The 27,577-nt window shown below is 50.5% G+C and overlaps 2 protein-coding genes and 1 long non-coding RNA gene across 5 annotated transcripts in view; 2 read left to right on the top strand and 1 right to left on the bottom strand.

The window, feature by feature from the left end:
* Window positions 1–4,842, top strand: part of PCYT1A (phosphate cytidylyltransferase 1A, choline) — a 56,061-nt gene extending 51,219 nt beyond the window's left edge. For all 3 annotated transcript variants that reach the window (XM_024355241.2, XM_024355242.2, XM_063806479.1), the window contains one exon: window positions 314–4,842. In XM_024355241.2, the coding sequence (XP_024211009.1) occupies window positions 314–520 (207 nt within the window). In that variant the 3' untranslated portion in view covers window positions 521–4,842. The remainder of the gene's footprint in view (window positions 1–313) is intronic.
* A 993-nt stretch (window positions 4,843–5,835) lies between these two features.
* SLC51A (solute carrier family 51 member A) lies at window positions 5,836–23,511 on the bottom strand. Its single transcript, XM_516971.8, has 9 exons — window positions 22,628–23,511; window positions 21,440–21,534; window positions 12,151–12,305; window positions 11,519–11,592; window positions 10,958–11,116; window positions 10,311–10,422; window positions 9,152–9,298; window positions 6,687–6,792; window positions 5,836–6,148 (listed from the first exon to the last, which is right to left on the bottom strand). The coding sequence occupies exons 1-9, from the start codon at window positions 22,663–22,665 to the stop codon at window positions 6,012–6,014; spliced, it is 1,023 nt and encodes a 340-aa protein (XP_516971.2). The 5' UTR covers window positions 22,666–23,511; the 3' UTR covers window positions 5,836–6,011.
* Window positions 14,571–25,616, top strand: LOC134809513 (uncharacterized). Its single transcript, XR_010155421.1, has 8 exons — window positions 14,571–16,130; window positions 16,646–16,766; window positions 18,892–19,445; window positions 19,746–20,024; window positions 20,620–20,712; window positions 22,010–22,316; window positions 24,878–25,191; window positions 25,465–25,616. It is a non-coding gene; the product is annotated as an uncharacterized LOC134809513 (long non-coding RNA).
* Window positions 25,617–27,577: the final 1,961 nt, after the last annotated feature.

Raw genomic sequence — 27,577 nt, 5'->3', positions numbered from 1 at the left:
GCTGCAGCAGGAACCCCAGGTAAGGTGGGAATTCTGTCTTTGAGGAGTAGCAGTCTTTTCAACCAAATAAAAGATTGAGCAAGTGAGTCCTAGGTTAGATATCAGGAAGGATCTGTCTGTGAAGGTGTTTGGATAAATTAGAATAATCCTAGACTAGATTATTCAGGAAGAATGGGGAATTTCCCGGGTGATGACAGCAGGGGAGAACCCTTAAATAAATAGTACAGCATAGACTATCCCAGTCCTAGATGCTTCAGTGATGATTAAGTAGGATCCACGGTGTTTTTCTGACTCTTCCTTTTGGTTTCTGCAGAAACATATGCTGAAAGAGGGGAAGGGCCGGATGCTGCAGGCCATCAGCCCGAAGCAGAGCCCCAGCAGCAGCCCTGCTCGCGAGCGCTCCCCCTCCCCCTCTTTCCGATGGCCCTTCTCCGGCAAGACTTCCCCACCTTGCTCCCCAGCAAATCTCTCCAGGCACAAGGCTGCAGCCTATGATATCAGTGAGGATGAAGAAGACTAATGTTTCCTCCCTCCTTTCCTGTCCTCCCTTTCTGTCCCGTTACCTTCAGAAGCTCTCTGTTGAATTCCAAATTGTGACCCCAACACTAAACCTAAGGACAGCTACAAAGGAAAGACAACTGGGGAAAGAAGACCTAGGACTGGGGGAACCCAAACAGCCTGTCCTGCAAGTGACATCACTCACCCACACGAAGGAGGGGGACTGCACCTTAGAAGCCTGCTCTGCATCCATTTACCCCCCGCAAGGGCTTTGTTTCACTGTTTATGTTCACGTGATCTCAACAGGGAAATTGTCATTTTCATTAATTTTTTTAAAAATTCGTCTTTCAAATGTAGAACTAATTTTTTGCCCCTGAGGAGTGGGCAGAAGAAGGAGGTAGTGTAATAATGCAGAGGCCTTTTCTTCCCGGTATACTATAGCATTTGCCTTCCGTTCTGAAGCTAAGTGGCTTGCCAAGTCCTTCACGAAATGAGCCACGCTGATGGGTAATTTGTGGAGAAATATCTTAATTTTGATTTCCTTAAGGAAAAGCGAAAAGCAGAGTTACAGTCACAAATCCCCTGAACGTACTGCTGTCACCAGTGTCATTGTGGCTGCGGGAAGGAGATCTGAGCCTAACTTTTCTTACTCCCTGAGGAGTTTCTTGTTGGACCCAATGGGGTCCATGAAGACACTGATGGGGATGGAAGCAGACCCATGGCATCAACTGCAGTGTTTCTGCTGTGTTCATCTTCTCAGAAAACTCTGTGGCCCAGTTCTTTGGGAGCTTTTGTCAGTCTCTTTCCTGCCATCTACCTTCGAAGGAAGGAACACTTTTAGAGTTACAATGATGAGGAGAGGAGCGGGACAATACTCAATCCTATACCAAGTCAATTGAGATTAATTTCCTACTGGGAGTAAGTGCCTGGCCCTGCTACTCCTATTTGAATGCTATTAATGTTACCTAGCCTTTTACAAAGGATACTTTGTAAATGTCTGCTGTTGGAACTTGATGTTAATCCATTTTGGTCATAGCCATATTCGAGAGATTTGCACAGAATGTGGAAGCAAAAGCATAGGAAACACCTTCCTTTCTAAAGCAACAGCCTTGTCACCTTGACCTCTGTCCCTCTTCAGAACATTCTTCCCTGGAACCAGTGCTCCACCTCTTTCTTTTCCTCTGAGAGCTGCAGCTGGCAGGGACCTCCCTCTGCTGCCCCACCAGCAAGCCACAGAGCATACCCTCACGTGACAAGAGTGTGGTAGGTTTTCTCCCCACTTCTCACACACGCCTGGTGGTTGTGGTTCCATCTGCCGTGTTAGCTTGCCCGGGGGGATTCAACACTTGACTTTCAAATCAAAGAATGCTAATGCTTAGCACTTGCTGTTGAGCATGCTCTAACTTTTAAAGCCCTGGCCTCCTGTCTCCTTAGCTGCTTAGCTACGCGGCCTAGCAGATCATCACCCATCAGTAATCCTGTGGCTAGATCCAGGGGAAAACTGCTTATGTCCAGGCCCCACCCCTGTCACTCATAAATACCCCTTGTGGGGGTGGAATTTTAGTGTTTTCAGCTAAGAAAACCACATTTTCTCTTTCCTTGCCTCTCTGCTAGGACTGTGAGCATCTCATAGTCCACTTCCTAAACACTTTCTGGTAACACCTAGTTTTCCGCCTGAGGGTCAGAGACTAGAATCATTGCCTGCACAGCAGGACTACCTTGGTTCTTAAAACTTGGATCACCCAGGCAAGGCGTGGTGGCTCATGCCTGTCATCTCAGCACTTTGGGAGACTGAGGCTGGTGGATCACTTGAGGCCAAGAGTTTGAGACCAGCCTGACCAACGTGGTGAAACCCCATCTCTACTAAAAATACAAAAATTAGCCAGGCGTGGTGGTGGGCGCCTGTAATCCCAGCTACTTGGGAGGCTGAGGCAGGAGAATCCCTTGAACCCAGGAGGCGGAGGTTGCAGTGAGCAGAGATGGTGCCACTGCACTCCAGCCTGGGTGACAGAGCGAGACTGTGTCTCCAAAACAAAACAAAAACCACACATACATACAGAAATAAAGAGAAATAATCAATTAGAAAAAAAACAAAACTTGGATCACCCAGAAAGAGCGTCACAGAGGCGAGGGAGAATGAAGCCTCTTGTTATCCTGATCGCCTATGACAAGGACATTTCTAACTCTTCCTTTGAAGCGCAGTTCTTACTCTTTAAATCTGGTCATACAAGCTTTGGCTTGGAATCCTGTCTCTCTTTGAAACAGCTGAAGTTAGTGTTTTCCTGTGTTACCCAGCGTTACATAGTCTCATCTTTGAACTTTTCTGCGTCAGCCTTCTCTCTTTGGGAATGCTGCCTGTTTCTGTCTAACTTATTCTCCCTGGTGTGGTGTGGCAGTGAAGTCCGTGCTGAGGCCCATCTGCTTGGTTCCTCCAAGTGCACATTACGCAAGTGTATTTGGATAGACAGGGAGATGCCCGGAACGTGGTTTTCCTCCTCCCTCTCTATTGGAGCCATACCTCCTAAATATATTGTCTGGGTCCCAAATGTTTGAGCCTCTTCCTCTGCTCTCAGTGGGCTGCTCTTGGCATGCCCTGTGCTTGGAACGGGACCTGCAGGCTGACAGGCCTCTGAGACTGCTAGGGCCAGCAAACGTACATGTTCTTGGGAAACTCCCTTTCCCCTTTTGGTGAGCTTCTGCCACCTCAGTCTAATCGTTTTGACTGAAAGCTATTTGTCTGACTCAAAGCTAAAATCTTTTATAGTGTGGCCTGTTAGATACTTTGGGGTAAATGTGGTCTGAGGTGCTGGACTAGCACGGGTAGATGGAGAAAGCTGTTGGGAAGTTGCATAATGTGGTCATCTGTGCCTAATGAAATGAGGTTAGAGGTGTGCACACCACCACAATGCCTGGGATCTAAATCTTCAGATATTAACGTTTGAGGCTATGGAGCTGTTTCCCTGAATCACACACGAGAAAGCAGTCAACATGGGTGGGCCAAATGTGGCCAAGATGAGAGAGCCAGAAATGTTGGCCTTAGAGCAGAGCCTCTGTGTGTGAGACATTAGAAGGCCAGAGCCGGGGAGGTGCCGGCGCAGCCACTGCCTTCCGGTGGGCCGGACGGAAAGCTTGGTCTTATGCTAGATTCAGAAGCACTGAAGAATGGAGGTTAACACTTTGGAGGACTAGGAAGGGATCATTTGTGCTCTTGCAGCTATTGCTGATAGCTAGAGCCAAAGACCATTATATTGCTGAGGCTTGGGTAAGAAAGGTAGGGATGTGAGGAGGTTGAAAATCCTGAAGAAGAGAAAAAATATGAGGGAGGCTAAGGAAACTTAGACACTTTCTGATCACTGATGACTCCTCAGGCTGCACCTGAGTGATGGTGGTGTTTTTGGAGGCTGTACCTGAGTGATGGTGGTTTTTGGGGGGCTGCACCTGAGCGATAGTGATTTTTTTTGGAGGCTGCAGAGCTGGTCAGACCATCTCTAGATGTTCTTTCCACAGTGGTTCATAGGGCGTCATTCCCCCTTCCTGGATTATCTTGACTATGGGTAGCTTATTTTCAAGAGCTCTTTGCCTTTTTAATCCTGTTCCAGATCACTTATCCAAAATCTTTCCAAATCAATTATATTTTGCTGCTTTTCTTTAATTCCCAAAAAGCCATAGCTTCTAGATTTTCTATCAGCACACATTCGCACCAGAAGTTGAACCAATACAGGTAGAAAAAGAAAGCCCCCTTAATGTTTTTAACTGATGATATTTTTTTAAGCTTACCAATATAAGTATTTTTAAAGGTTCTATTTTTCAAAGTCATAACAATGATTGTTCTTGTTTTCTCTCATAGAATAGACTGCCATTGGATAAAGAGTGGTCCCTAGCTTCTATTTTTCCAAGTAAATAAGTAGAACATGTTCTTGGGATTATACCATTAAATGTTAATTTTCTTGAAGAAGAAAGATTGTTGTCTGCCAAGATTTTATGTTAGCGCTCGGATTGAGGCAGAAAACGGAAGCACCAGGTTTAACACTGGGATGACTTGGGTTGTGTTCCTGGAGGTTTGAAGTGGGCCTTCCCGCCTTTTGAGGGGGGAAACTGACTGTTTTGAACACATATCCTGGATTAGTTGGGTTGTTTTGTATTGAGGATCCCTAAAAGACAAAAGAGTCTTGGAAAGGACTGCTGGCTTCGTCTTGAACATTCGCCCCATCACCAGTGTGAGTCCGTGGGGAAGTCTTCCTCAAGTGGGGTTCAGTCTGTAATTTTCCTGTCTGTTCTTAGTTTGTTGTGAGTTATTTTGGATTTTGTTCTTTAGCCAAATAAAGGCAATGTGGTTTTACCTGATGTTCCATGTCCAGTGGTGTTTTTATTTTTTATTTTTATTTTTTTTGAGACGGAGTTTTGCTCTTCTTGCCCAGGCTGGAGTGCAGTGGCGCAATCTCGGCTCACTGCAGCCTCCGCCTCCCGGGTTCAAGCGATTCTCCTGCTTCAGCCTGCCAAGTAGCTGGGATTACAGGCATGCGCCACCACGCCCGGCTAATTAGTGTTTTTAGTAGAGATGGGGTTTCTCCATGTTGAGCAGGCTGGTCTCGAATTCCTGACCTCAGGTGAGCCACCTGCCTCGGCCTCCCAAAGTGCTGGGGTTACAGGCGTGAGCCGCCGCGCCCGGCCGTGTCCTGTGTTTTGACCTGTGTGGTGCATTTTATGGATTTGGGACTTTCACTTGGACTCTCGGTGCCTTTACTTCCACGTGCTGATTCTCTCCTTAGAAATCAAGCTCCATGACCACAGCGTCAGGAGATTGCTTTTCTAGCTTGTCACTGAAGACTCAAAAGCCATTGTCCCACAAAGTGAGGCTGACCCAGACCACCAGGGCCCCGCGTGGTTGGTGCCGTAGTAGCACACCTGTCAGGGAAAGGTCACCTTCCATCTGTTCTCCAGGGCCCCTGGCTTCTTCAAGACTCTGGGCTGGTGCTATTTCACCTCACCAAGTTCTCCTTTTCTTATGCCAGACACAATACTATATACTCTTCTTTGCATCTGCTTTAGGAAAGCTCAGTAAGCTTTCTTTTTTTTTCCAGAGGCAGGGTCTGGCTGTATCACCCAGGCTGGAGTGTATGGCACAACCATCGCTCACTGCAGCCTCAACCTCCTGGGCTCAAGTGATCCTCCCGCCTCAGGCTCCCAAAGTGCTGGGACAGCAGGCATGAGCTGCCACACCCAGCCAGCAATATACAACCTTGAAGGGTTAATAGTGACATGGACAGAGGCAAGGTGCCCTGTTACACATTTTCAGACATCATCTTGTTTATTACAAAACTTAAAACACCTTCCAGGCAAGATCCAAAGCAATTTTATCCTAACATTGTTCACCTTCATCTGTAGAGTCAAATGTATCTGCCAGCTTGTGTTGACAAGGGGGAGTGCTTCCCATTTGGTCAAGGTTGAGGGACAGTAAAGGAATCTTGTATTCTAACGAGTACAGCATCCTTTCATTGTCCAAGCCATCTACCTTAGGCTTTGAGGTTCAAGTCCAGGTCTGGAGAAGAGAAAGTTTCATACCCAACCCTGTGGTCTTTCCTTCGGTAGTACATTCGTGTCAGCACAGTCATTAGAAAAGTCTCCAGTATGAGGAGGTGGCAATTCATCACTGCAGTGTGGGGTGAAATACAGCGTAGGTTATGCTGAGTTACAGAGGTGGTGTTTTACTAGCAGCCCGGGCACAGGAGTTGAGCAACACTTTCTCCGGTTTATCCCCAAATCAGGACTTAGGGATACGAAATTGTCATAAATAACACAGCGGGTTAATGGTAGAGCCAGAACCGGAACTTGGCTGTCTACTTCTGTGCTCTGAGGCTGGCATACAGTCCATTTCTTATGTGTGTTCAATCAACATGGGCTTCTGTTTTTCAACCATTCCCATTCCTCTCCCAGGAGCTGAGGACTGAACCCGTGGCTTCCTGGGTTGGCCCTCAGGGCTGGCCTCAAGCTGTGGGGTTTCACTTCTCTTCTGTGTGATCAGAGAGGTCATAGTTTCCTTAAAGCCCCTGTTGGGATTTCCCGAAGATCCCTTCTGAACACTCTGAGCAGAAGTCAGGCTGGCCTAATGTCTGTTCTGGGGCCCCTTCTTTCCTGACTCTCCCCGTCTCATCCATCCCACGATGGGACAGGAGGCTTAACGTGCTCACCTTGAGACCTGGTTTTAGAGGAATAGGGAGGCGAACAAGCAATCTGCCCACCGTTGGCCAAGACTGAGAAGATGGAGGGCTGTAGGGCAGTCAGGATGAGAAGAACCTGTGAAACATTAAAGAGAGGCAAGGGTGGACTGGGCCCGCCCTCACGGCACAGAACGCAGCCAGCCCACTGCCGGGCCTCGCCCTTCCGCTGGGCAGGTTCCACCCACCGTCAGATCTGTGCAGTCACAGAGCGTTGAGGCTCTCACTTCATTAAAAACCTGTGGGATTTTCACCTTCAGGCAAATGACATTCTTATTTTCTACCCAGTAGTTTATTAGAGTTTCTGACAAGATATAAGAACTGATTAAAGGGTTCATTTTTAATTCCCTTTCTCAGCCATGGCTACCAATGAGCACTCAATGGATAAAGAGATGGGTGATTAGAGAAGAGGCATTCCATCTAGCTCAAGTGCCTGAGGTCCCTGCTCCTAGAATAATGGACAATTAACCATTAAAATGCCCTTTGAAAACTCTGCCATCCCAGAGACTGCAGGGAGAGGGCAATGGGGTATGTGTTTAATGGGTGCCTGGAGATAGACGGTGGTAATGGTAGTGCAACAATGGGAATGTACTTAATGCCACAGAACCTGACACTTCAAAATCATTAATGGCAAATTTTATCAATATTTCACCAAATAAAGAAGGCAAAAGGGGAGAAGAAGAAGATCACTGTCCAGAAGCCCTGGAAGCACCATTTATCTTAGTATTGCCCTCCCTGAGTACATTGTGTGGAAACCTCAGCTTCTTCAAGGCTGGCGTGGCTTGCCCAGGCTCCCCCACATTAACCATGGGCAGGCTCGGCCATCACACGGCTTTTATCTTTCGGCCTGGTCTCAAGTACTTCTGGGACCCAGAACCTTTCTGCCCCTTCAGTCCCTGACTCATTCCGGGGACTTCTCTCTCTATTCCCATAGCCCCTTTCATTCTACCTCCTATGTGCCTGGAAGTTCACATTTGGGAGGCATGTACGTAGATCAAATGAGAATGTACGTGAACTCACTCTGTTAAACTGTAGGGCAGTCATTATGCCTTGGGAGTAGAAGACCAGCAAGGAGACAGGATGGAGAGAGAAGGAGAACAAGACTGGGTTAGAAGTCATTGCATTTGGTGGAAAAGTCATCTTTGAGGTTAGAGAAGGCAGCACGTAGAAGGTGGGCCAACATGCCTTTGAGAGAATTTTCAGAAGCGTTGTGAAGATGAAGGGCAGGGTAAGGGGAAGACAGATGTGTGGAGGAGTCAGACATACCTGGGTATAAATTCTAGCCCCATTCCTTATGTGCCTTTGAGCAAGAACATCTCTGGGTCTGTTTCTTCCTTTGTAAAATGGGAAAAATGACTCCTGGGGTTGTGAAAATTGAAGTGTAATGTGTGAAAGTGCCTGGCACATGGTGTAGGTAGGTCCTGTAGCTAATGCTAATGCTGCTGCTGGTGTTGATGGGTTATAGGATTTTAGGAAGTCATAGGTAGAAAAGGAAAGGAAGAAGCAAGGAGACAAATGTAAGGTTTGTTAACACACGTGTTACAGGTTAAACTGTGTCCCCAAAAAGCTATGTTGAAGTCCTGCCCCCCGTACTCGTGACCTTATTTAAGAACAGTTTGTTACAAATGTAATTAGTTACGATGAGGTCATGATGGAATAGGGTGGGCCCTTAATCCAATTTGACTGGTGTCCTAAAAATAGATGAGATGGAGGGGCACAGTGGCTCATGCCTGTAATCCCAACACTTTGGGAGACTGAGGCGGGTGGATCACCTGGGGTCAGGAGTTTGAGATCAGCCTGGCCAACATAGCGAAACCCCGTCTCTACTAAAAATGCAAAATTAGCCGGGGGTGGTGGTACATGCCTGTAATCCCAGCTACTTGGGAGGCTGAGGCAAGAGAATTGCTTAACCTGAGATGGCACCACTGCACTCCAGCCTGGGCAACAGAGCAAGACTCCGTCTCAAAAAAAAAAAAAAAAAAAAAAAAAAAGAAGACACACAGAAACACAAGGGGAGAATATAACGAGATAATGGAGGCAGAAATGGGAGTGACGCAAATGCTGGTCAAGGATCGTCCAGGACTGCTGGCAACTAGGAAACTAGGGAGAGGCTGGGACCCCCTGCAGGGCTCAAAGGGAGCAGGGCCCTGCTGGCTCCTTCGCTGTGGACTTCTAGCCTCCAGCACAATGAGACAAGACATGTCTGTTGTTTTAAGCCATCTGATTTGTGGTATTTTGTCATGGCAGCCCTGGGAAACAATTCCAGCACAGAAAGACAAAAGCGGGAAGCACAGGAATCATTTTCCAAATCTCATGAGAGACGTGAGGCTTATGAAAAAGATTCCCGGCCCACTTTAGCCTTTATTGGCCTCACTTACTAACCCCAACTATCTGTAGCTCGGTTTTGAAACATCTTTTCTCTCCCAGGGTATAGTTACCTGGAACAGAGCAAATTTGGCTCCCATGTTCTGCTCACCCAGGTGTAGCCTGGCTTGACGGGAAATGATGCCCAGGGTCCAGAGAGCCAGCAGTGTGGACACGCCGAGGAAAGTGTTGATCCATAGAGCTGTGCTCCCCTCAGAAATCTGGTGGCAACAGAAAGTAGTCAGTGAGGCAGGCAAGCGCTCTCTCTCTCTCTCTCTCTCTCTCTTTCAAGAGATGGTGTCACTCTGTCACCCAGCTGAAAGTGCAGAGGTGCAATCATAGCTCACTGCAGCATCACACTCCTGGCTCCAGTGATCCCCTCGCCTCAGGCTTCTGAGTAGCTGGGACTACAGGTGCACACCACCATTCCCAGCTAATTTTTGTTTTTGTTTTTTTTTTTAATAATAGAGATGGGCCAGGCGTGGTGGCTCACGCCTATAATCCCAGCACTTTGGGAGGCAGAGGCGGGCGGATCACCTGAGGTCAGGTGTTCAAGACCAGCCTGACCAACATGGAGAAACCCCATCTCTATGAAAAATACAAAATTAGCCGGGGGTGGTGGTGCATGCCTGTAATCCCAGCTACTCAGGAGGCTGAGGTAGGAGAATCACTTGAACCCGGGAGGCGGAGGTTGCAGTGAGCCGAGATGCGCTACTGCACTCCAGCCTGGGTGACAAAAGAGAAACTCCATCTCAAAAAAAAAAAAAAAAGAGATGGGATCTCACTATGTTGCCCAAGCTGGTCGCAAACTCCTGGCTTCAAGTGATCCTCCCACCTCAGCCTCCCAAAGTGCTGGGATTACAGGTGTGAGCCACCATGCCCAGCCTAATTTTAAAAACATTTTTAGAAATGGCATCTCGCTATATTGTCCAGGCTGGTCTTGAACTCCCACTCTTGAGCAATCCTCCCACCTCGGCCTCGTGAGCCATTGGGATCATCATGGCACCTGGTGCTTCCTTTGAGCTCTCCTCTCCCACGGCAGGAACGGTAATGAAAAAGCCCGGGGGCCTGGCCTGTTGCGGTTCTCTCCCTGGCAGTCCCTGAGCCTCTGTTTTCCCACAGCCACCCTTTTCTGGGGCCCTCTGTCAAGGGGTGTTGGCTCTGGTGATTCCTTTTAGAACACAAAGGTACTAAATGAGTCTTGGACTGTGCTGTCCCTTACTCCCGGCTTACGTCTGCTGGGTCATAGATGCCGTCGGGGATGAGAAACAGGCCCACCAGGGTCAGCGTTATCTTCAAGAAGGCGTATTGGAAAGGGCCCAACATCAGCAGCTGAAGCTTCTTCCTGAGTGGGGAAGAGGGTTAGGAACATGGGCCCACAAACCCGCTGCCCCAGGAAGACGCCCCGGCTCCTCACTGGGCTCCTAGGCTGAGGCTCGGCTGCCGTCATAAACACCAACCAGGTTAAGTGGATGGGGACAGAGGAAAAAAGCAGAATGTGGAGAGTGCTGGGAACCCTCTTAGTCTCCCACTCACCTCCAGACAAGAATTCCGTCTTTGGAGCGAGGTCTGGGAGTGTGACCGCAACCTCATTCACCAAAGTGGGCAGAAGGGGCAAGCGAATGGCCCCAAGTCCAGTTTTCTCTGTGTGGCTAAGGCTTGCAGGGTGCAGTGAAGTTCAGTGATGAGAACTGAGGGGCTCTCCTTCCTCTGCTCCCCTGTCCCCTGAGGGTGGCGCCCGTGGGTCCTGGCTGTGGGATACCCACCCTTCCGTCACTGGCTTTGGCCTATTCACGCCTAATTCCCAGAGCCTTGAAGGGGGCCAGGGGTCCAGGAGAGGCTCCCCGGCTCCTGGGGAAGGCACCTTGGCCCCGCCTCACCTGGTGAGCAGCAGCCGCGGACAGCAGGGGCAGCAGCAGCAGCAGGGGCCTGTGTGGACCATCATCGGGGTGTCCCTCAGCGTCCTCAGCACTGCCTCCTTCCCCCCAAAGCCTTCCACCATGACCAGCATCAGCAGGTAAAAGCACACGGCATAAAACCTGGGGTGGGGAGAGAAGTGGGTCTACGAGGTCGGGGCACGCTGCAGGGACACCCCTTTGCTGCCAGAGAGAAAGACAGCAGGGAGAGGTGGGGCTTACTGAGGGGCAGAGCTAGGGCTGGGCGTTCTGGGTGTGTGACCCAAGAGGAGCGAGGGAGAGGAGACGGCCCACAGGACTGGGAGAAGGGGAATTTCAGACTGTGGGAACAGAGGCCTGGCTGAGGAACGTGCCAGATGCCAAAAGGAGGCATTCCCTGAGCAGAGCCAGGAGCGCAAGAGCCCGGAACTAGCACAAGCTGGGAAGGGCCAGATTCATGGTCAGCTGGGATCAAGGACACGGACTCGAGTCCTGGTGAGCGGGAGCAGAGGGGCCCTTGGAGGTGGGGTGAGGCAGGGCACTCACGAGGTGATGGTCATTTCCACCAGCACCAGGGAACGAGGGATCCAGAGACCAAAGCAGCACAGCACAGACACCACCTGCTCAGAAGGGGCAGGAGCAGGTGAGGGCGGGAGGGAGACCCTGAGGCTCCGGAAACCTTTTGCGGCAAGGGCACAGGAGGCAAAACCTATGCATTCGAGGCAGCGTTCCTTAAACGCTGCCAGCTGGAAAAAGAACTAATTAAGTCAAGCAAACCAAGGACCTGTGGGAGGGTGTTTCAAAAGCCTCAGCGTAAGGGTGGAGCTGAGTGTGACCCTGTGGAATGAGACTTTCCCCCACACTCTGAGGAACCACGGCTGCCTCTCCGGGAAGGAAGCTCTTTAAATGGCAACACTGTAGCGGGGAGCAAGGAGTGAGGCGGCTGGTGGGCTGAGCAGGTCTCCAGCTGTCTCCGCAGCCCTTAGAATTCAAACACTGCGCAGCCTTCCAAGCAGAGGATCCTAACTGCAAGGGGAGATGGGACTGCAAACCTCCGCCCTCCGCGGGTCGTGGCAGGACACTCTTTGCTGAAGTGACGTGCTGAGTTTAGAGGAATTCTCACCTTGGTCTCTGCCTTCGTTTCAGTTCCCCCCACAGGGCAGCCCCGGGGGCCTCACCGTGGGTGCCGAGCTGTTCCAGAGCAGAGTCCGCCTCTTGATGGGGCAAAGGGTGTTCTTGTACAGGTAGACGGCATCCTCCAGGAAGATGGCAATGGAGCCCAGCGCCAGCAAGGTCAGGATGCTGGTGAGGGCAAGTTCCACAGGGCCCAGGGCTAGAGGAGGAGAAGGCAGAGAGCTGACGACCGGGACTGAGCGGGAGAAGGCCTGGGCTTATTCCTCGGATGGAAATTGCCTTACTGGATCTAGGCTCCCACCCGTGCACAGGAATGAGGATTTTTTAGACCTATTCAACCTGACTAAGAAATAGTCATTTTTTTTTTTTTTTTTTTAAGACGGAGCCTCACTCTGTTGCCCAGGCTGGAGTGCAGTGGTGTGAACTTGGCTCACTGCAACCTCCACCTCCCGGGTTTAAGTGATTCTCCTGCCTCAGCCTCCCAAGTAGCTGGGATTACAGACGCCCACCACTATGCCCGGCTAATTTTTATATTTTTAGTAGAGATAGTTCTCTCCATGTTGGCCAGGATGGTCTCGAACTCCTGACCTCAAGTGATCCACTCGCCTTGGCCCTGCAAAGTGCTGGGATTATAGGCCTCAGCCCCTTTGCCCGACCCCACTTCACTTTTCTATCTCCAGTGCCAGGTGCTGCACTAGCGAATGTAGATCAATTAACATAATTGAAGCCGAATATAATTTATGGGACATTCTGGATCTGTTTAAGTTGATTTCACCAAAATTATATGGTGAAACCAGACATTAGCAGAGAACTTGTTTGTGGGGAGGAGGACAGGGTCTCACTCTGTCGCCCAGGCTGGAGGGCAGTGGTGCGATCATGGCTCACTGCAACCTTGACCTTCCGGGTTCAAACCATCCTCCAACCTCAGCCTCCCAAGTAGCCTGGGACTACAGGCGTGCACCCCCACCACGGCCGGCTAATTTTTAAAATTTTCTGTAGAGACGGGGTCTCACTACGTTGCCCAGACTGGTCTCAAACTCCTAGGCTTAAGCAGTCCTCCCACCCTGGTCTCCCAAAGTGCTGGGATTACAGACGTGAGCCACCACACTCGGCCACGGGGGAACTTCAACGAAAGAGAAACGGATCAAATAAAAACCCCAAGGACACCTGACGCACGCTGGCCTCATGCTTGGTCTTACATGAACTATAGTCCAAGGTTTTCAAACTTTCGTGGATATTGCAGTCATTTTGGGAGTTGTTAAAAAGCAGCTAGCTGCCCAGGCCCTACCTTCAGACATGTGCGTCCATAGATCTGAGATGGGCCCAGTCATCTGCATTTTTAACAAGCTCACCTGATAGTGGTCGGAGGATAGCAGACACTTTGACAAATACTGGTAGACCTCATCTGGCCTCACCGTTGCTAACAGAAAAAAAATGAATATAGTCACAATATGTGTTTCTGAACAAACGTGATTCATTAATGCAGCTGTTAGTTTTAAAGAAAGGGTTCTAGGTCCTTAGTGACCCTGTGGTCATTTATCTAAGTATCTTTTCTAGTTATTGGACCCTCCTTTGCACCTGCTACCTGACTAGATAAGAGGAAGAAAGGGAGAAAACTGCCACACTCTAGTCATTGTCCTGTTGCCTTGTGGGGTGAGCACGAGGAAGGGATTAGCTAGTCTGCTCTGTGTTTTGGTGACTAAGGAACATGAGGGCAGCTCAGTGGGAGCAATATGACTGCTGAAACCAAAACAGGGAGAAAGGTGGCCACGGTACAGACTTGAGCTGGAGCTCTTGTCTCGGTCAGTCGCACCTGGTGGCACCACAGGACCAACCAGGACTATGGGTGAATCTGTCAAAAAATACGCTGACCCTCGGCTGGGCACGGTGGCTCACACTGGTAGTCCCAGAACTTTGGGAAGCTGAGGTGGGCGGATCACTTGAGGCCAGGAGTCCAAGACCAGCCTGGCCAACATAGTGAAACCCCACCTCTACTAAAAAATACAGAAATTAGCCGGGTGTGGTGGCGCCTGCCTGTGGTCCCAGCTACTCGGGGAGAGGTGAAGGCTGTAGTGAGCCAGGATCACACCACTGCACTCCAGCCTGGGTGAAAAAAAAAAAAAAAAAAAAAAAGGAAAATACGTATAATACTGAAAAAAGTTAGCAATGCTTATGTTTGGGTGATGGGACTATGGATGATTTGTGTCTTCTTTTCTACTTACTTTTTTCTCTCTTTTCTGAGTAGTCACTTTTTAAAAAATTAAACAACTTAAATTTATTTTCTCATAGTTTTGGAGGCTAGTTCAAGATCAAGGTGTCAGCAGGTTTGATTTCTCCTGAGGCCTCTCTCCTCCACTTGCAGACAACTCTCCTCTCCTCCCCTCCCCTCCCCTCCCGTCTCCCCTTCCCTCCCCTCTCCCCTCTCCTCCCCTCTCCTCCCCTCCCCTCCCATCTCCTCCCCCCCCCGCCCCGCCCCCTTCTCTTCTTTCAACGAAGTTTCACTCTTGTCGCACAGGCTGGAGTGCGCTGGTCTGATCTTAGCTTACTGCAGCCTCCACCTCCCAGGTTTAAGTGATTCTCCTGCCTCAGCCTCCCAAGTAGCTGGGACTACAGGCACCTGCCACCACGCCCAGCTAGTAGAGACGGTTTTCGCCATGTTGGCCAGGCTGGTCTTGAACTGACCTCAACTGACCAGCCCACCTCGGCCTCCCAAAGTGCTGGGGTTACAGGCCTGAGCCACCGGGTCCGGCCGACAACCGCGTTTCTACTGTGTCCCCACATGGCCTTTTCTCAGTGTGTGAAAATCCCTAGTGTCTTTCTTTTCCAATTATTCTATAATGAATATGTATTTATAACAAAAATAAACCTTTTTTTAGAAAAGAACATATTTTTCCAAATATACAATGATGTGAAAAATTTATTTTGTGTCATGCTTACAAAAACAGAACATAAAATTTTAGGAATAGTATGATTTCTACAAATGTTAAATAAAAACATAGAGAAAGGGCCAGGCACAGTGGCTCATGCCTGTAATCCCAGCACTTTGGGAGGCCGAGGCGGGTGGATCACTTGAGGTCAGGAATTTGAGACCAGCCTGGCCAACATGGTGGAACCCCATCTCTACCAAAAATACAAAAATTAGCCAGACATGGTGGCGTGTACCTGTAGTCCCACCTACTGGAGAGGCTGAGGCAGGAGAATCGCTTGAACTGGGAGGTGGAGGCTGCAGGGAGCTGAGATCGCACCACTGCACTCCAGCCTGGGCCACAGAGCCAGACTCTGTCTGAAAAAAAAAAAAAAAAAGGCATTTAAAAAAAGGAAATTACACTAAGATATTTGCCGTGCCTGTCTCTGGGTGGGACTGTAGATGATTTTTTTTCTCTTTTTACTGTTCTGTATTTTCTTTCTTTTTTTTTTTTTTAACTAAACCTGAATGATTTTTATAATAGAAATGTTTAATTAAAGAAACCTCAGACAATAGGCAAAGTCCAGATAGGAAAAAGCCAACATTAATGCAGGTGGTTTTCCAAAACCAATGTTCTGTGGTTGGGAAGCGGGGGCCATTGCTAGAGCCTCTCTTACCCCCAGCCCCGTGTGCTCATCAGCCCTCGGAGAGCGTAAAAACTGCCCTTTCACACGCCACCAACCCAGTCTTTCCCAGTCTTCATTTCCCTAACTGCTCCCTGCTCCGTGAAAATCTCCATTCCGGGTGACGTTATGTCCTCCTTCCGCCCACATCAGGGCTATTTGTATTTACACAGCTGTTTACTCGCTTATTCTCGGCTCTCCACCTTGTGGTGCACACTCCACGGAGGCAGGGACCTTGTCAAGCTTGTGCTCTGTTCTCAAACGCCCGGAGGAGTAACGGCTCTGTAACTATTTGTTGAATGAAAGAAATAACCTATGAGAATTCCTATCATCATCTGCTTTTCATAGACTTTTTCAGGAAATGAGGCTCAGAGAAGGAAGCACGTCTCCCAGGGTCACACAGCCTGGAAGTGAAGGAGCGGAGATTTAAACGCAGGTATTCGTGACTAAGCCCACACTCTTATTAACCATGACACACAGTGACTCCAGGTGTGTGTACTCGTGGATATGGGAGAGATCATCAAAGGCAACCCTGGGAGGGCCGTTCCGTTTATGAAGGTGAGGGTGGGGCAGATTCTGACTGTTCAACACAAATGGTTTTGCAGTGTCTTCTAACTGTTGCCTTTGGTACTCTAATTAGGAAAGGAAAAGTTCCTTAGCATCCATAGCCCGATACTGGGGCTGTCCATCAAACTATCTTCTTAGGAGATGGCCTCTTCTTTGCTGGTTGAACTCAATTTCCCCAAAAGGGCATCTAAATAGACACTATGGGACAAAAGTATTCCACGGCTGAAGAATTTTTGGAAATGCATTAAGGTTAAATGTGATGATTCCTGCAGAGCCTACTGACATTTTTAATCTGCTAATTTACATTGTAAATTTCCAAAAGGAGGGTCTAGAATGCACCTTTTACAAAACTTAACTTTAACTTTCTTTTTTTTTTTTTTTGAGATGGAGCCTTACTCTGTCGCCAGGCTGGGGTGCAGTGGCGCGATCTCGGCTTACTGCAAGCTCCGCCTCGTGGATTCAAGCAATTCTTCTGCCTCCGCCTCCCAGGTAGCTGGGATTACAGGTACCCACCACCATGCCCAGCTAATTTTTGTATTTTAAGTAGAGATAGGGTTTCACCATGTTGGGCAGGCTGGTCTCGAACTCCTGACCTCAAGTGATCCACCCGCCTCGGCCTCCCAAAGTGCTGGGATTACAGGTGTGAGCCACCGCGCCTGGTCACAAAACTTAACTTCCTACAGAACTCTGTTTCCATGAAGGACTCCTTGGGATTAAGAGTCTGAGACTTTGGGAAATGCTTGTCTAGTTGACCATTTTGAATATAATCATACTTATAGCAACTATTAAATTTCCCACTGTCTCTGGAATAGCAAAGATTACTTTTTAAAATAATGAAAACAGGAACATTAAATAAGAATTTGAAAAAAGAGTAATCACCCATAATCCCAGCTTTCTAACCAAAAATTATTTCCATGCTTGCATATGTGCTTCCAGTAGGTTAGGAGCACAGTGTAGAGCACTGGAGTCAGACATTTGAGTTCAAAGCAAAATGCCAGGCCGGGCGCGGTGGCTCACGCCTGTCATCCCAGCACTTTGGGAGGCCGAGGCGGGCGGATCACGAGGTCAGGAGATCGAGACCATCCTGACTAACACGGTGAAACCCCGTCTCTACTAAAAAATATACAAAAAATTAGCCGGGCGTGGTGACAGGCGCCTGTAGTCCCAGCTACTCGGGAGGCTGAGGCAGGAGAATAGCGTGAACCTGGGAGGCGGAGCTTGCAGTGAGCTGAGATCACGCCACTGCACTCCAGCCTGCGCGACAGAGCAAGACTCTGTCTCTTAAAAAAAAAAAAAAAACAACAAACCAAACAAACAAACAAAAACAAAGTAAAATGCCACTTACTAATAGCTCTATGGCCATAGACAGGTTACTTATCCTCTCCTTAAGCTTCTTAGCAAAGCACCGGGCGTGTAGTATTTGTTCAATAAAAAGTAGCTTTAAGGCCGGGCACGGTGGTTCACACCTGTAATCCCAGCCCTTCAGGAGGCCGAGGCAGGAGGATCGCTTGAGCTGGAGCGTTTGAGATCAGCCTGGGCAACAAAGTCAGACTCTGTCTCTACAAAAATTAAAAGTTAGCCCAGGCATGGTGTTGTGTGCCTGCAGTCCCAGCTACTCAAGAGGATGAGGTGGGAGGATCACTTGAGCCCGGAGCTCGGGCTGCCGTGAGCCGTGATTTTAAAATTAAAAAAAAAAAATGGATTCAATCATTCTTCTAGAATAATAGCTTTTTTCTCTCTCTCTCTTTTTTTTAAATTGAGACAGGGTTTCGGTCTGTTGCCCAGGCTGAGGCTGGTGGTGCAATCATAGCTCACTGCAACCTCGACCTCCTGGGGTTGCAGCATGGGCCACCGTGACTGGCCTGAAATAGTTTTCTTAGCATTTAATTTTAAGTTCGAGACCAGCCTGGGCAACATGGAGAAACTCCACCTCTACAAAAAAATACAAAAATTAGCTGGGCTTGGTGGCATGTGCCTGTGGTCCCAGCTACTAGGGAGGCTGAGGTGGGAGGATCACCTGAGCCCAGCAGGTGGAGGGTTGGGGTAAGCCGAGATCGCACCACTGCACTCCAGCCTGAGTGACACAGCGAGACCCTGTCTCAAAAAAAAAAAAAAAGAAAAAATTAAGGAACAACAAGGTTTACAAATGAAGCGAGGAAGGAGTTTCGCCACAGCCTCCCAGAGGCACTTCTTCCTGCTTCTCCTATTTCTTGCTGTGCCGTCACCATTGCCCAGAACCAGCACTTACACGCCTAGGTCTTTCCTAGATTGCCTGCTCTTTCTTTGAACTGCCTGTTTCCCAACCCTTCCTCTTCTTTCCCTGCCACTGCCCTGCCTCAGACTCTTTTCCCGCATGGCAGGCCGGGGCAACGACCTCTCATTTACATCCCTGCCTATTTTTTTGCTGTTGTTGAGACGGAGTCTTGTTCTGTCACCCAGGCTGGAGTGCAATGGTGAGATCTCGGCTCACTGCAACCTCTGCCTCCCGGGTTCAAGCGATTCTCCTGCCTCAGCCTCCTGAGTAGCTGGGATTACAGGCACGCGCCACCACACCTGGCTAATTTTTGTATTTTCAGTAGAGACAGGATTTCACCACATTGGCCAGGCTGATCTTGAACTCTTGACCGCAGATGATCTGCCTGCCTCGGCCTCCCAAAGTGCTGGGATTACAGGCATGAGCCACGGTGTCCGGCCGCATCCCTGCTTCTTAAGCCTCTTCCTCTGCAGTCCATCCTGATTACTAACGAATGGCCGAGAAGCACGACTTTCATCCAGCCACTCCCAGCCTCAGAGCCTTCACCAGCTCCTTCTCGCTGCGGGATAAAGTACAGCTCCTCCGCCAGCCCGGCGCGCAGCGGGCCTCACCTCTCCTGCCCGGCCCTCTCAATTGTCCCCTGCCCGGCCCTCTCAATTGTCCCCTGCCCGGCCCTCTCAATTGTCCCCTGCCCGGCCCTCTCAATTGTCCCCTGCTCTTCCACCAGGATCCTTGAATCCTGCCAGACCTCGCTCCCCTGGGCCTGGGGCGCCCCCGAACTCATCCTCGCAGCTTCCCTGTCCCAGGAGGGCCCGCTGGCCAAATCCTCCCCACTCTGCCTGCGGCGAGGCTTGCTGGACTAGCAGACTCAGAATGGCCTGTTCTGAACAGCCTTGGGGTTTCCGTTTGCACATTCTGAAGCAAAGCAATGTGAGAACCGTTTTCATTGCGTGAGGCAAGGTTTCTCAACCTGAGCACTATTGACACTTTGGCCTGAATAATCTTTTCTGTGGGGGCTCTTCCCGTGCCCTGTAGGAAGTTTAGCAGCTTTCCGGGGCTCTTCCCGTGCCCTGTAGGAAGTTTAGCAGCTTTCCTGGCCTCTGACCACGAGATGCCAGTAGCACCTTCCAGTGTGGCAACCGGAAGTCTCCCGACACTGCCAAATGTTCCCTGGGGGGAGAGCTGCTGTGTAAGGGAAGGCTTGTACCACCAGCTGCACTGTCTCAACAGGAGGTTCCTGGAACTGGATGTAGCAGCCACCTACTGCCACTAACCACAGAGTGGCCACCAGGCATCTCCGGACACTGGCAGTTGGCAACCCCTCTGGTTCAGATCATCTGAAATGAAGCCCTACACAGCCCAAGGACACGCCCACGTCTGCGACAGAACGCACACTGAGAGCTTCCTGTTGCCTGGGAAACGCGTTAAATGTGCTACAGAGACACAGACTTGTATCCAACATTTCAGAGGTAGTCAGTATGCAGCAGGAAAACAAAATAAAACGCAGGCGTGAGTCACATTTTCTCTAAGCATGCTTGGGCCCTGATTCTCAATGTTTTTGGTGTCTGGGGAATAAGCTGAGCCCCATCCTATGCCTTTCACTTGCTTTTTCTTTTCTTTTTTTTTTCTTTTATTTTTGAGACGGAGTCTCACTCACTCTATTGCCCAGGCTGGAGTGCAGTGGCATGATCTCGGCTCGCTGCAACCTCCGCCTCCCCAGTTCAAGCAATTCTCCTGCCTCAGCCTCCCGAGTAGCTGGGATTACAGGTGACCGCCATCACGCCTGGCTAATTTTTGTATTTTCAGTACAGACGGGGTTTCACCATGTTGGCCAGGCTGGTCTCCAACTTCTGGCTTCAAGTGATCCACCCGCCTCGGCCTCCCAAAGTGCAGGGATTACAGGCGTGAGCCACCGCTCCCAGCCAATGCCTTTCACTTTCAAAAGTAATTCAGTAATAGAATGTTGTTGGCCAACACTGCGAGGACTTTTGCAGGTTCACCTTTGTTTTTTTTTATTACTGTTTTATTTGGAAAAAGTGCTTCTTGCAAAAGGGAAGCTGCAAAACAGAGACCTCTGCAACAATTACTTGTTTTTTTCTTAAAGTGAAATGGGTGGGATCCAAGGAATCAAAGCAGTAGATGGACGACCAGGAGCACCCCAGGTTATCTTCAGGAAACAGAGCGACAAAACGCAAAGGTAAAATTTCCAGTCAAGGAATTCTCCCAACAGCTGAACTTGAGCTGGCCTCGGGGATCCCCACACCCTCCCCTTCAGTGGAAAATGATGACTTATTATTGCAAACCAATTACTCCACTACAATAAACACTGTAGAACAGGTTTTTGAATCCCATCTGTCCACCTGAGAGCTCAGGGGTGGAATGAGGCAAATACCCACAAAAACACACACAAAAACCCGACAACAGAATGCTCCAGTGAGGACAAAGGTTTTTCAGAAAGGCTGGATCATAAAACAAATACAACTGGTTCACCTGTGTGAAGCACGTCACTCACCGTAACCACCCTCTAGAGTGACAGGGGTCCAGGGCGGATGCCGTGCGGCCCTCCAGGAGACCCGATGGGGCTTGGACCACTTGGGCACCATCTTGGGTCCCCAGATGGCTCTGGGGTCTGAAAAAGCGCCCCAGGTCGCAGTGTCCGCAGTTTGAATGAGCTTTGAGGCCAGTTTTGTGGAGGCCCAACATGACGGTTGCTCTCCGGAGCCAGGCTCTCATGCTACCCTTTTGACCCACTGACTCCTTGAGGCATTGCCCTTCTCCAGAGCCTTAACCACGATGACAGACACCGGGCCAGTTATTCTCCCCGGCTGCCCAGGTGCACCAGCTCAGGGCCGCCTCTCCCCAGCTCCACTCCGCTATCCTGGTTTCCCTCCTCTCAGTTCCCTCTGAGGAGGGTCCCCACTCACCTCTCAGGAGTTGGGCTGCTGTGGGAGGCTGAGAGAAGCAGGCGGAGGGGATGCCGTAATTGGTCTTCAGCACCTCCAGAAGATCTGCTGTGTACCTGGCGAGACACCAGCCTGTGCTCAGAACCATGGGGGCTGGGGGAAGCGGGAGGGTTGCACACTGGACCCTCAACCACTCCTGAGTGCAGGACTTTGTCCATTTCCCCTCAGGGCCTCTTTCTCTCTCTTTCTTTCCTTCCTTCCTTCCTCCCTTTCACTCTCTCTTTCTCTTTCTCTCTCCCTTCCCCTTCTCCTTCCTTCCTTTCTTCCTTCCTTCCTTTTGCTCTCTCTTTCTCTTTCTCTCTCCCTTCCCCTTCTCTTTCCTTCCTTCCTTCCTTTTTCTTTCTTTTTTTTTCTTTTTGAGACAGGGTCTTGCTCTGTTGTCCAGGCTGGAGTGCAGTGGTCTGTCTTGGCTCATACAAGCAGCCTTGACCTCCTGGGCTCAAGTGATCTACTCAACCCCCATCCCCATGAGTAAGCTGGGACTACAGGTGCACGCCACCAGGCCCGGCTAATTTTTTATATTTTTGGTAGAGACAGGATTTCGCCATGTTGCTCAGACACTGGTCTCGAACTCCAGGACTCAAACTGGAACTGGGCTTAAACTCCTGGACTCCCGCCTCAGCCTCCCAAAGTGCTGGGATTACAGGCGCCCGGCCTCAGGGCCCTTTTCTTAGAGGGAGTGGAGAACTGGCCCAGGTGGGAGAGTAAGACAAGCTGCCACCTAGCCGGGCTGTGCCTGGCTGCCGTGCCTGAAGAGCCCACCGTGGATTCTCTCCATGCTGGTCGGGCAGCAGCCGAGGGACTGACCAGAGAGGAAGAGCAGGATCCCAGAGGAAGGGTGAGTCCTTACAGATGGACGGGCCCCCTGCTGCTGAGGGATGCTGCCATTGCCTCTGCGAATGCCTTCCACAGCCCCCGCTCTGGGATTTTTCTCTCCCCACGCTGGGGGGCAAGGCCGAGGCCCTGAAGTGTCACACCCTGGCCCGAACCCACGTTGTCCCTGAGGACCTAGGAACAGCTAGAGCATTTTCAGTCCTGTCTCATTCTGAGTGCGGCCGCCAAAGGGCTCTGGGAGGGAGAGAGGACAGGCCGCGGGATAGGGGCCACCGCTGCTCAGCGACTGGCCCAGGGCCCGCTGCCCTCACTTACCTGGGGTCAAGCTTTATCTGGGTCCTGCCCGGCTCCATCGCCACGTCCTCTCCAGCAATCCCGCAGGCACCCGGGGTGAGGAAGGGCAGGCGGGGCGGGCAGGTGGGGGCCGGGGGGCAGGGTGGCTTGCCTGGGCCGGGGTGGGGGGCAAGCAGAATTGCAGAGTCTTCCCCTCTGCCGCTCTCCCTCCTTGAGCTTCCCGGGCCAACTTTCTATCTCAGAGTTCACCCTGGAGGAATTTGATCCTCTAGGCTGGCGGAGTTCCCTGTGCCTGACTCGTCCCTGCCCCCAGGTGTGGTCCCTCCCACCTCTTGGACAGGCGCCTTTGGCCACCCCTTGCCTCTGGCCCGGCCCATCCTATAGGATTTTGCTGCGAGTCTGCCCTGCCCTTCCAGGAGCCTTCTGGGGTGGGGTGGGGTGGGCTCACCACGAAGCCCCTGCCCTGGGCCGGGGTGGGGGCGAAGTCCTCGCTCCTCACCGCAGTGCTCCCTGGTCAGCGGCCCCTGAAGAACCTGCTGGAACTCAGGCTTGGGCACTCCGCAGCGGGGAGACTCAGGGCTGAGGCCTCGGCTGTGTTTGGTGCTGTCAGCCTGATGTGTGGAAGGGAGGACAGGCTGGAAAAGCCAGATGAGGCCGGTGTGGGTTTCCCAGACCCCAGTTCATCACATCTGGATGATGGGCTTAGCCAGCCCCATGCTGGGCCGGAAGATGCTGTATTTAAGAGGCAGAGTTGCAGAGTGAGATTGCTGGGCATTTGACAGGTCTTGAAAACCTGCTGAATTACAGGCTTGCAAACGATTTTATTGGCTGATAGCTTCCCTTTTCTCTCTGTCCACATAGACTGAAATCTCTTCGAAGCCAGACACAGCATCTTGTACTGTGGTACGGTGGTACCTCTAGGTTCCTGGCACGCAGCCTGACACATACGAAGGGCCCCTTAGAATTTGGTTGCATAGCTGATGAAAGCAGCCAGCATCTGTCAGCATGTCTGGTGTGCCAGGGCCCGCAGGACATGCAGTGTGTTCCTTAGCTTATTTAAACTTTACCACCGCGTTACAAGGGAAGTAGTATCCTTATTCCCATTTTACAGATAAGGAGGCTGAGGTCCAGAGAGGCTAAGAAACCAGGTCAGACAGAAAGCCGTGGGGTGTGGAGAGCGGCCAAAGGGGCCTGGGGGAGGGGCTCTGTTGGGGCATGGTGGAGATGGAGGTAGTGAGAAGAGGGCCCAGGAGAGGGTGCAGAGGGTCAATTCTGGGAAGGGAGAGGGGGCTTCCTGCGCTGGGCTGGTGAGGCCATACAAGCAGTGGAAGCAGTCCCTGATGGGGTACCCGGAGGACTCCCCACTCCTGTGCCCAGACACCTCAAAGTCTCTCCCAAGAGTCAAGCTGCATCCCCCTCCAGCTTCCCCTCCTCCTAAAGTCCAGTTCCTGGGACAGGACAATGTCGTGAGGCAGGCGTCTCAGGGGCCAGCTGCCTCCTAAGGTGGAGGTCAGGGAAGGAAGAGGCCTGCAAGGGCCCTGACCCCCAGAGGGTCACTGGCCTCAGCCCCACCCTGACAAAGACGCAGACTGACTCAGCTTCCTCCCAGCATCTCCGCAGGCACGTTCGCCAGGTCATTCACCCCCAGCCCACTGACAGGCCTTGGGTTTAATTACCCAAAGCCCTGAACTTTAGACTTCCCAGAGCTGACAACAGGGCACTGGGGATGTTCTTAGAAACTTCAGGACACAGTGGGGAATGGCAGGAAAGGTGAAAGGGCAGGAGGGAGCCGGGGGGGGGAGCTGCGGTTGGGCTGAGACGGGTGCTTCCCCACTGGGCAGCAGAGACTGGGAGACCCCAGGAGAGACCGGCAGGGTGTCAGTGAGGGAAGGGGGCTTCTGCCCCACCCAAGGTCTCTAGGGGGTTGTCTTCTGTACAGTGTGGCCCGGGATCCAGCCAGCGGGAGGCCCTGCCTGCAGGCCGGCCCATCCCCAGCTACGGCTTGGTCAGAGAGGATGAGCTGTGGCCGCCAGGGTCTCCTCTTGGCAGCTGGGGCCTGCCAGCTCTCAGAAACTGATTTTAGAAACAAAAAGAATAAGTCCTTCTGAATTTCATTTCTTTGGCCTATTTTTTCCCACAAAATTATATGATAGCATCATCTGAGACTTATTGAGACAGAGGAGGGATGGGACTCGGCTCCCAACCCCGCTAATGCATTCCCCCCCCAACATTTTTCTTTCTTCCTTTTTTTTTCTTACCTGCTCATTGAAGGACAGTGAAAGCATTAAGATAAGCAGCATTCCACTATAAATCTTACACAAAATGCCACATCCACTGATCACACGACCTTGAAAAATGAAGATAGGCAGCGTCGCACTTTCAATCTTGTACTTCAGGGAATGAACTCCATTGCCTTTGTGTGCACGAAGCCGGAAGCACGACCACTCTTCACCCTCGGCCTCATTACAACACCAAGACCTCTGCCTCGGCGCGGGAGCTCTCACCTGGAATCCCAGCACCTTGGGAGGCCGAAGCGGACGGATCACCTGAGGTGTCAGGAGTTTGAGACCAGCCTGGCCAACAAGGTGAAACCCCATCTCTACTAAAAATACAAAAATTAGCCAGGTGTGGTGGTGTAATTCCAGCTACTTGGGAGGCTGAGGCACGAGAATCGCTTGAACCTGGGAGGCGGAGGTTGCAGGGAGCCGAGATCTTGTCACTGCACTCCAGACTCAGTGACAGACAGAAACAAAACAAAAGCCTCTGCCAGGGAGAGGCTTTCTCGTCGTGTTCTGATCCTGCGATGTATGTGTTACCGCGATTCCTAACTATCCCTGTGCGTTCTGTCACTCCTGCAGGGACGCTCACCTACCTCATGAATTACGCGTGTCGCCCTCCTCAAGACGCCACAACGCACTCCCCTGGGGAGCCAGCTGGAGACCTCTCCCTGCGGTGCTGTCTCCTCCGTGGTGGAACGGAAGCCCCTAATAAAGCCTTGTCTGGGAAATTTGCTTGGCCTCGTGTCAATTTTTATCGGAGCCTAAAGAACCTGTGGTCAGTAACACGATCACTTCAGTTATCACTTAAGTGTTGGCTTCCTTAATATGAGAGTCAGTTTTGAAAAATCAAAAAAGAGGCTGGACACCGTGGCTCACACCTGTAATCCCAGCACTTTGTGAGGCCGAGGCAGGTGGCTCACTTGAGGTCAGGAATTCGAGACCAGCCTGACCAACATGGTGAAACCCCATCTCTTAAAAATACAAAAATTAGGCCAAGTGCAGTGGCTCACACCTGTAATGCCAGTACTTTGGGAGGCTGAGGTGAGTGGATCACCTGAGGTCAGGAGGTTCGAGACCAGGCTGGCCAACATGGTGAAACTCCGTCTCTACTAAAACTACAAAAAAAAAAAAAAAAAAAATTAGCTGGGCATGGTGGCAGGTGCCTATAATCCTAGCTACTTGGGAGGCTGAGGCAAGAGAATTGCTTGAACCTGGGAGGCAGAGATTGCAGTGAGCTGAGGTGGTGCCATTGCACTCCAGCCCGGGCGACAGAGTGAGACTCAGTCTCAAAACAACAACAACAACAACAAACCTCATCTCTTCCAGTTCCCCTCCTCCCACAGCCTGGCTCATCTCTTCCAGTCCCCCCTCCTCCCACACCCTGGCAACTGTGAATCTGCTTTTGATCCCTATGGATTTGGCTACTCTGGATATTTCATGTAAGTGGAACCATACAATATGTGGCTTTTTGTGCCTAGTTTCTTCCATTTCGCATAATCTTTTCTTTTTTTGTGTGTGTTTTTGAGACATAGTTTCACTTGTTTCCCAGGCTGGAGTGCAATGGTGAGATCTCGGCTCACTGCAACCTCCGCCTCCCAGGTTCAAGCGATTCTCATGCCTCAGCCTCCCGAGTAGCTGGGATTACAGGTGCACACCACCACGCCTGGCTAATTTTTGTATTTTTAGTAGAGATGTTGCAGGAAACTGAGGACTGGCAAGACTGAGACAGAGAACGAGAGGACTGTTTATTTCAGGTACGCACTGGCTTAGTGGACTGTCATCTAAAAAGCTGAGCATCGAACAAAGACAGAGCGGGGTTTTTATAAGCAGACTTCCAATAAATAAAAGTAGTTAATCATATGACAGGTCACATCATCTATAGCATAACTTGTGGCCTTGCATAGCTGGTGACTTTGTAGCTGCATAGAAAGAAAAACAAGAACTGGCTAAATACAGACATTTGTAAAACATAATCATGCTTAAGAAACCTGGGAAAGGAGTAACAGTCAAAGAATTTGTCTTTCTTTTTTTTCTTCAACTTTGCTCTGGAGGCGAGGGGTGTCTGGAGCTTATTCTTTTGGCCTTGGCCTCTTGAACAGCGTTATCTTATAACTGTCCTTGAAGTGAGCTTGCTGGGCAGAGGAAAACTTGTTCTTTTCTTTTTAACTTTTGCCTTGCTTGTTACTTGTCTTGGAGTGAATGAATGCATATTTATTTTTAAATTTCTGCCTCAGTTTCTTCTTTTTGAGGCCTTTTATAAAGGAAGTTTAATATGGCTCATGCTTGTAATCCCAGCACTTTAGGAGGCTGAGGTGGGTGGATCGCCTGTGGTCAGGAGTTCGAGACCAGCCTGGCCAACATGACAAAACCCCATCTCTACTACAAAATACAAAATGAGCCGGGCATGGTGATGCATGCCTGTAATCCCAGCTACTTGGGAGGCTGAGGCAGGAGAATCGCTTGAACCCAGGAGGCAGAGGTTGCGGTGAGCCGAGATTGCGCCATTACACTCCAGCCTGGGCAACAAGAGCGAAACTATCTCAAAAACAAACAAACAAACAAAACAAACCAACAAAAAAACCCAGCAACTTTCTTTCTTTCTTTCTTTTTTTGAGATGGAGTTTACTCTGCCACCCAGGTTGGAGTGCAATGGCGCGATCTTGGCTCGCTGCAACGTCCACCTTCCAGGTTC

The sequence above is a fragment of the Pan troglodytes genome, chromosome 2 (assembly GCF_028858775.2).
Source record: "Pan troglodytes isolate AG18354 chromosome 2, NHGRI_mPanTro3-v2.0_pri, whole genome shotgun sequence".
In the NCBI taxonomy this organism is placed as follows: domain Eukaryota; kingdom Metazoa; phylum Chordata; class Mammalia; order Primates; family Hominidae; genus Pan; species Pan troglodytes.
This window is presented reverse-complemented; position numbering and strand designations above follow the sequence as displayed.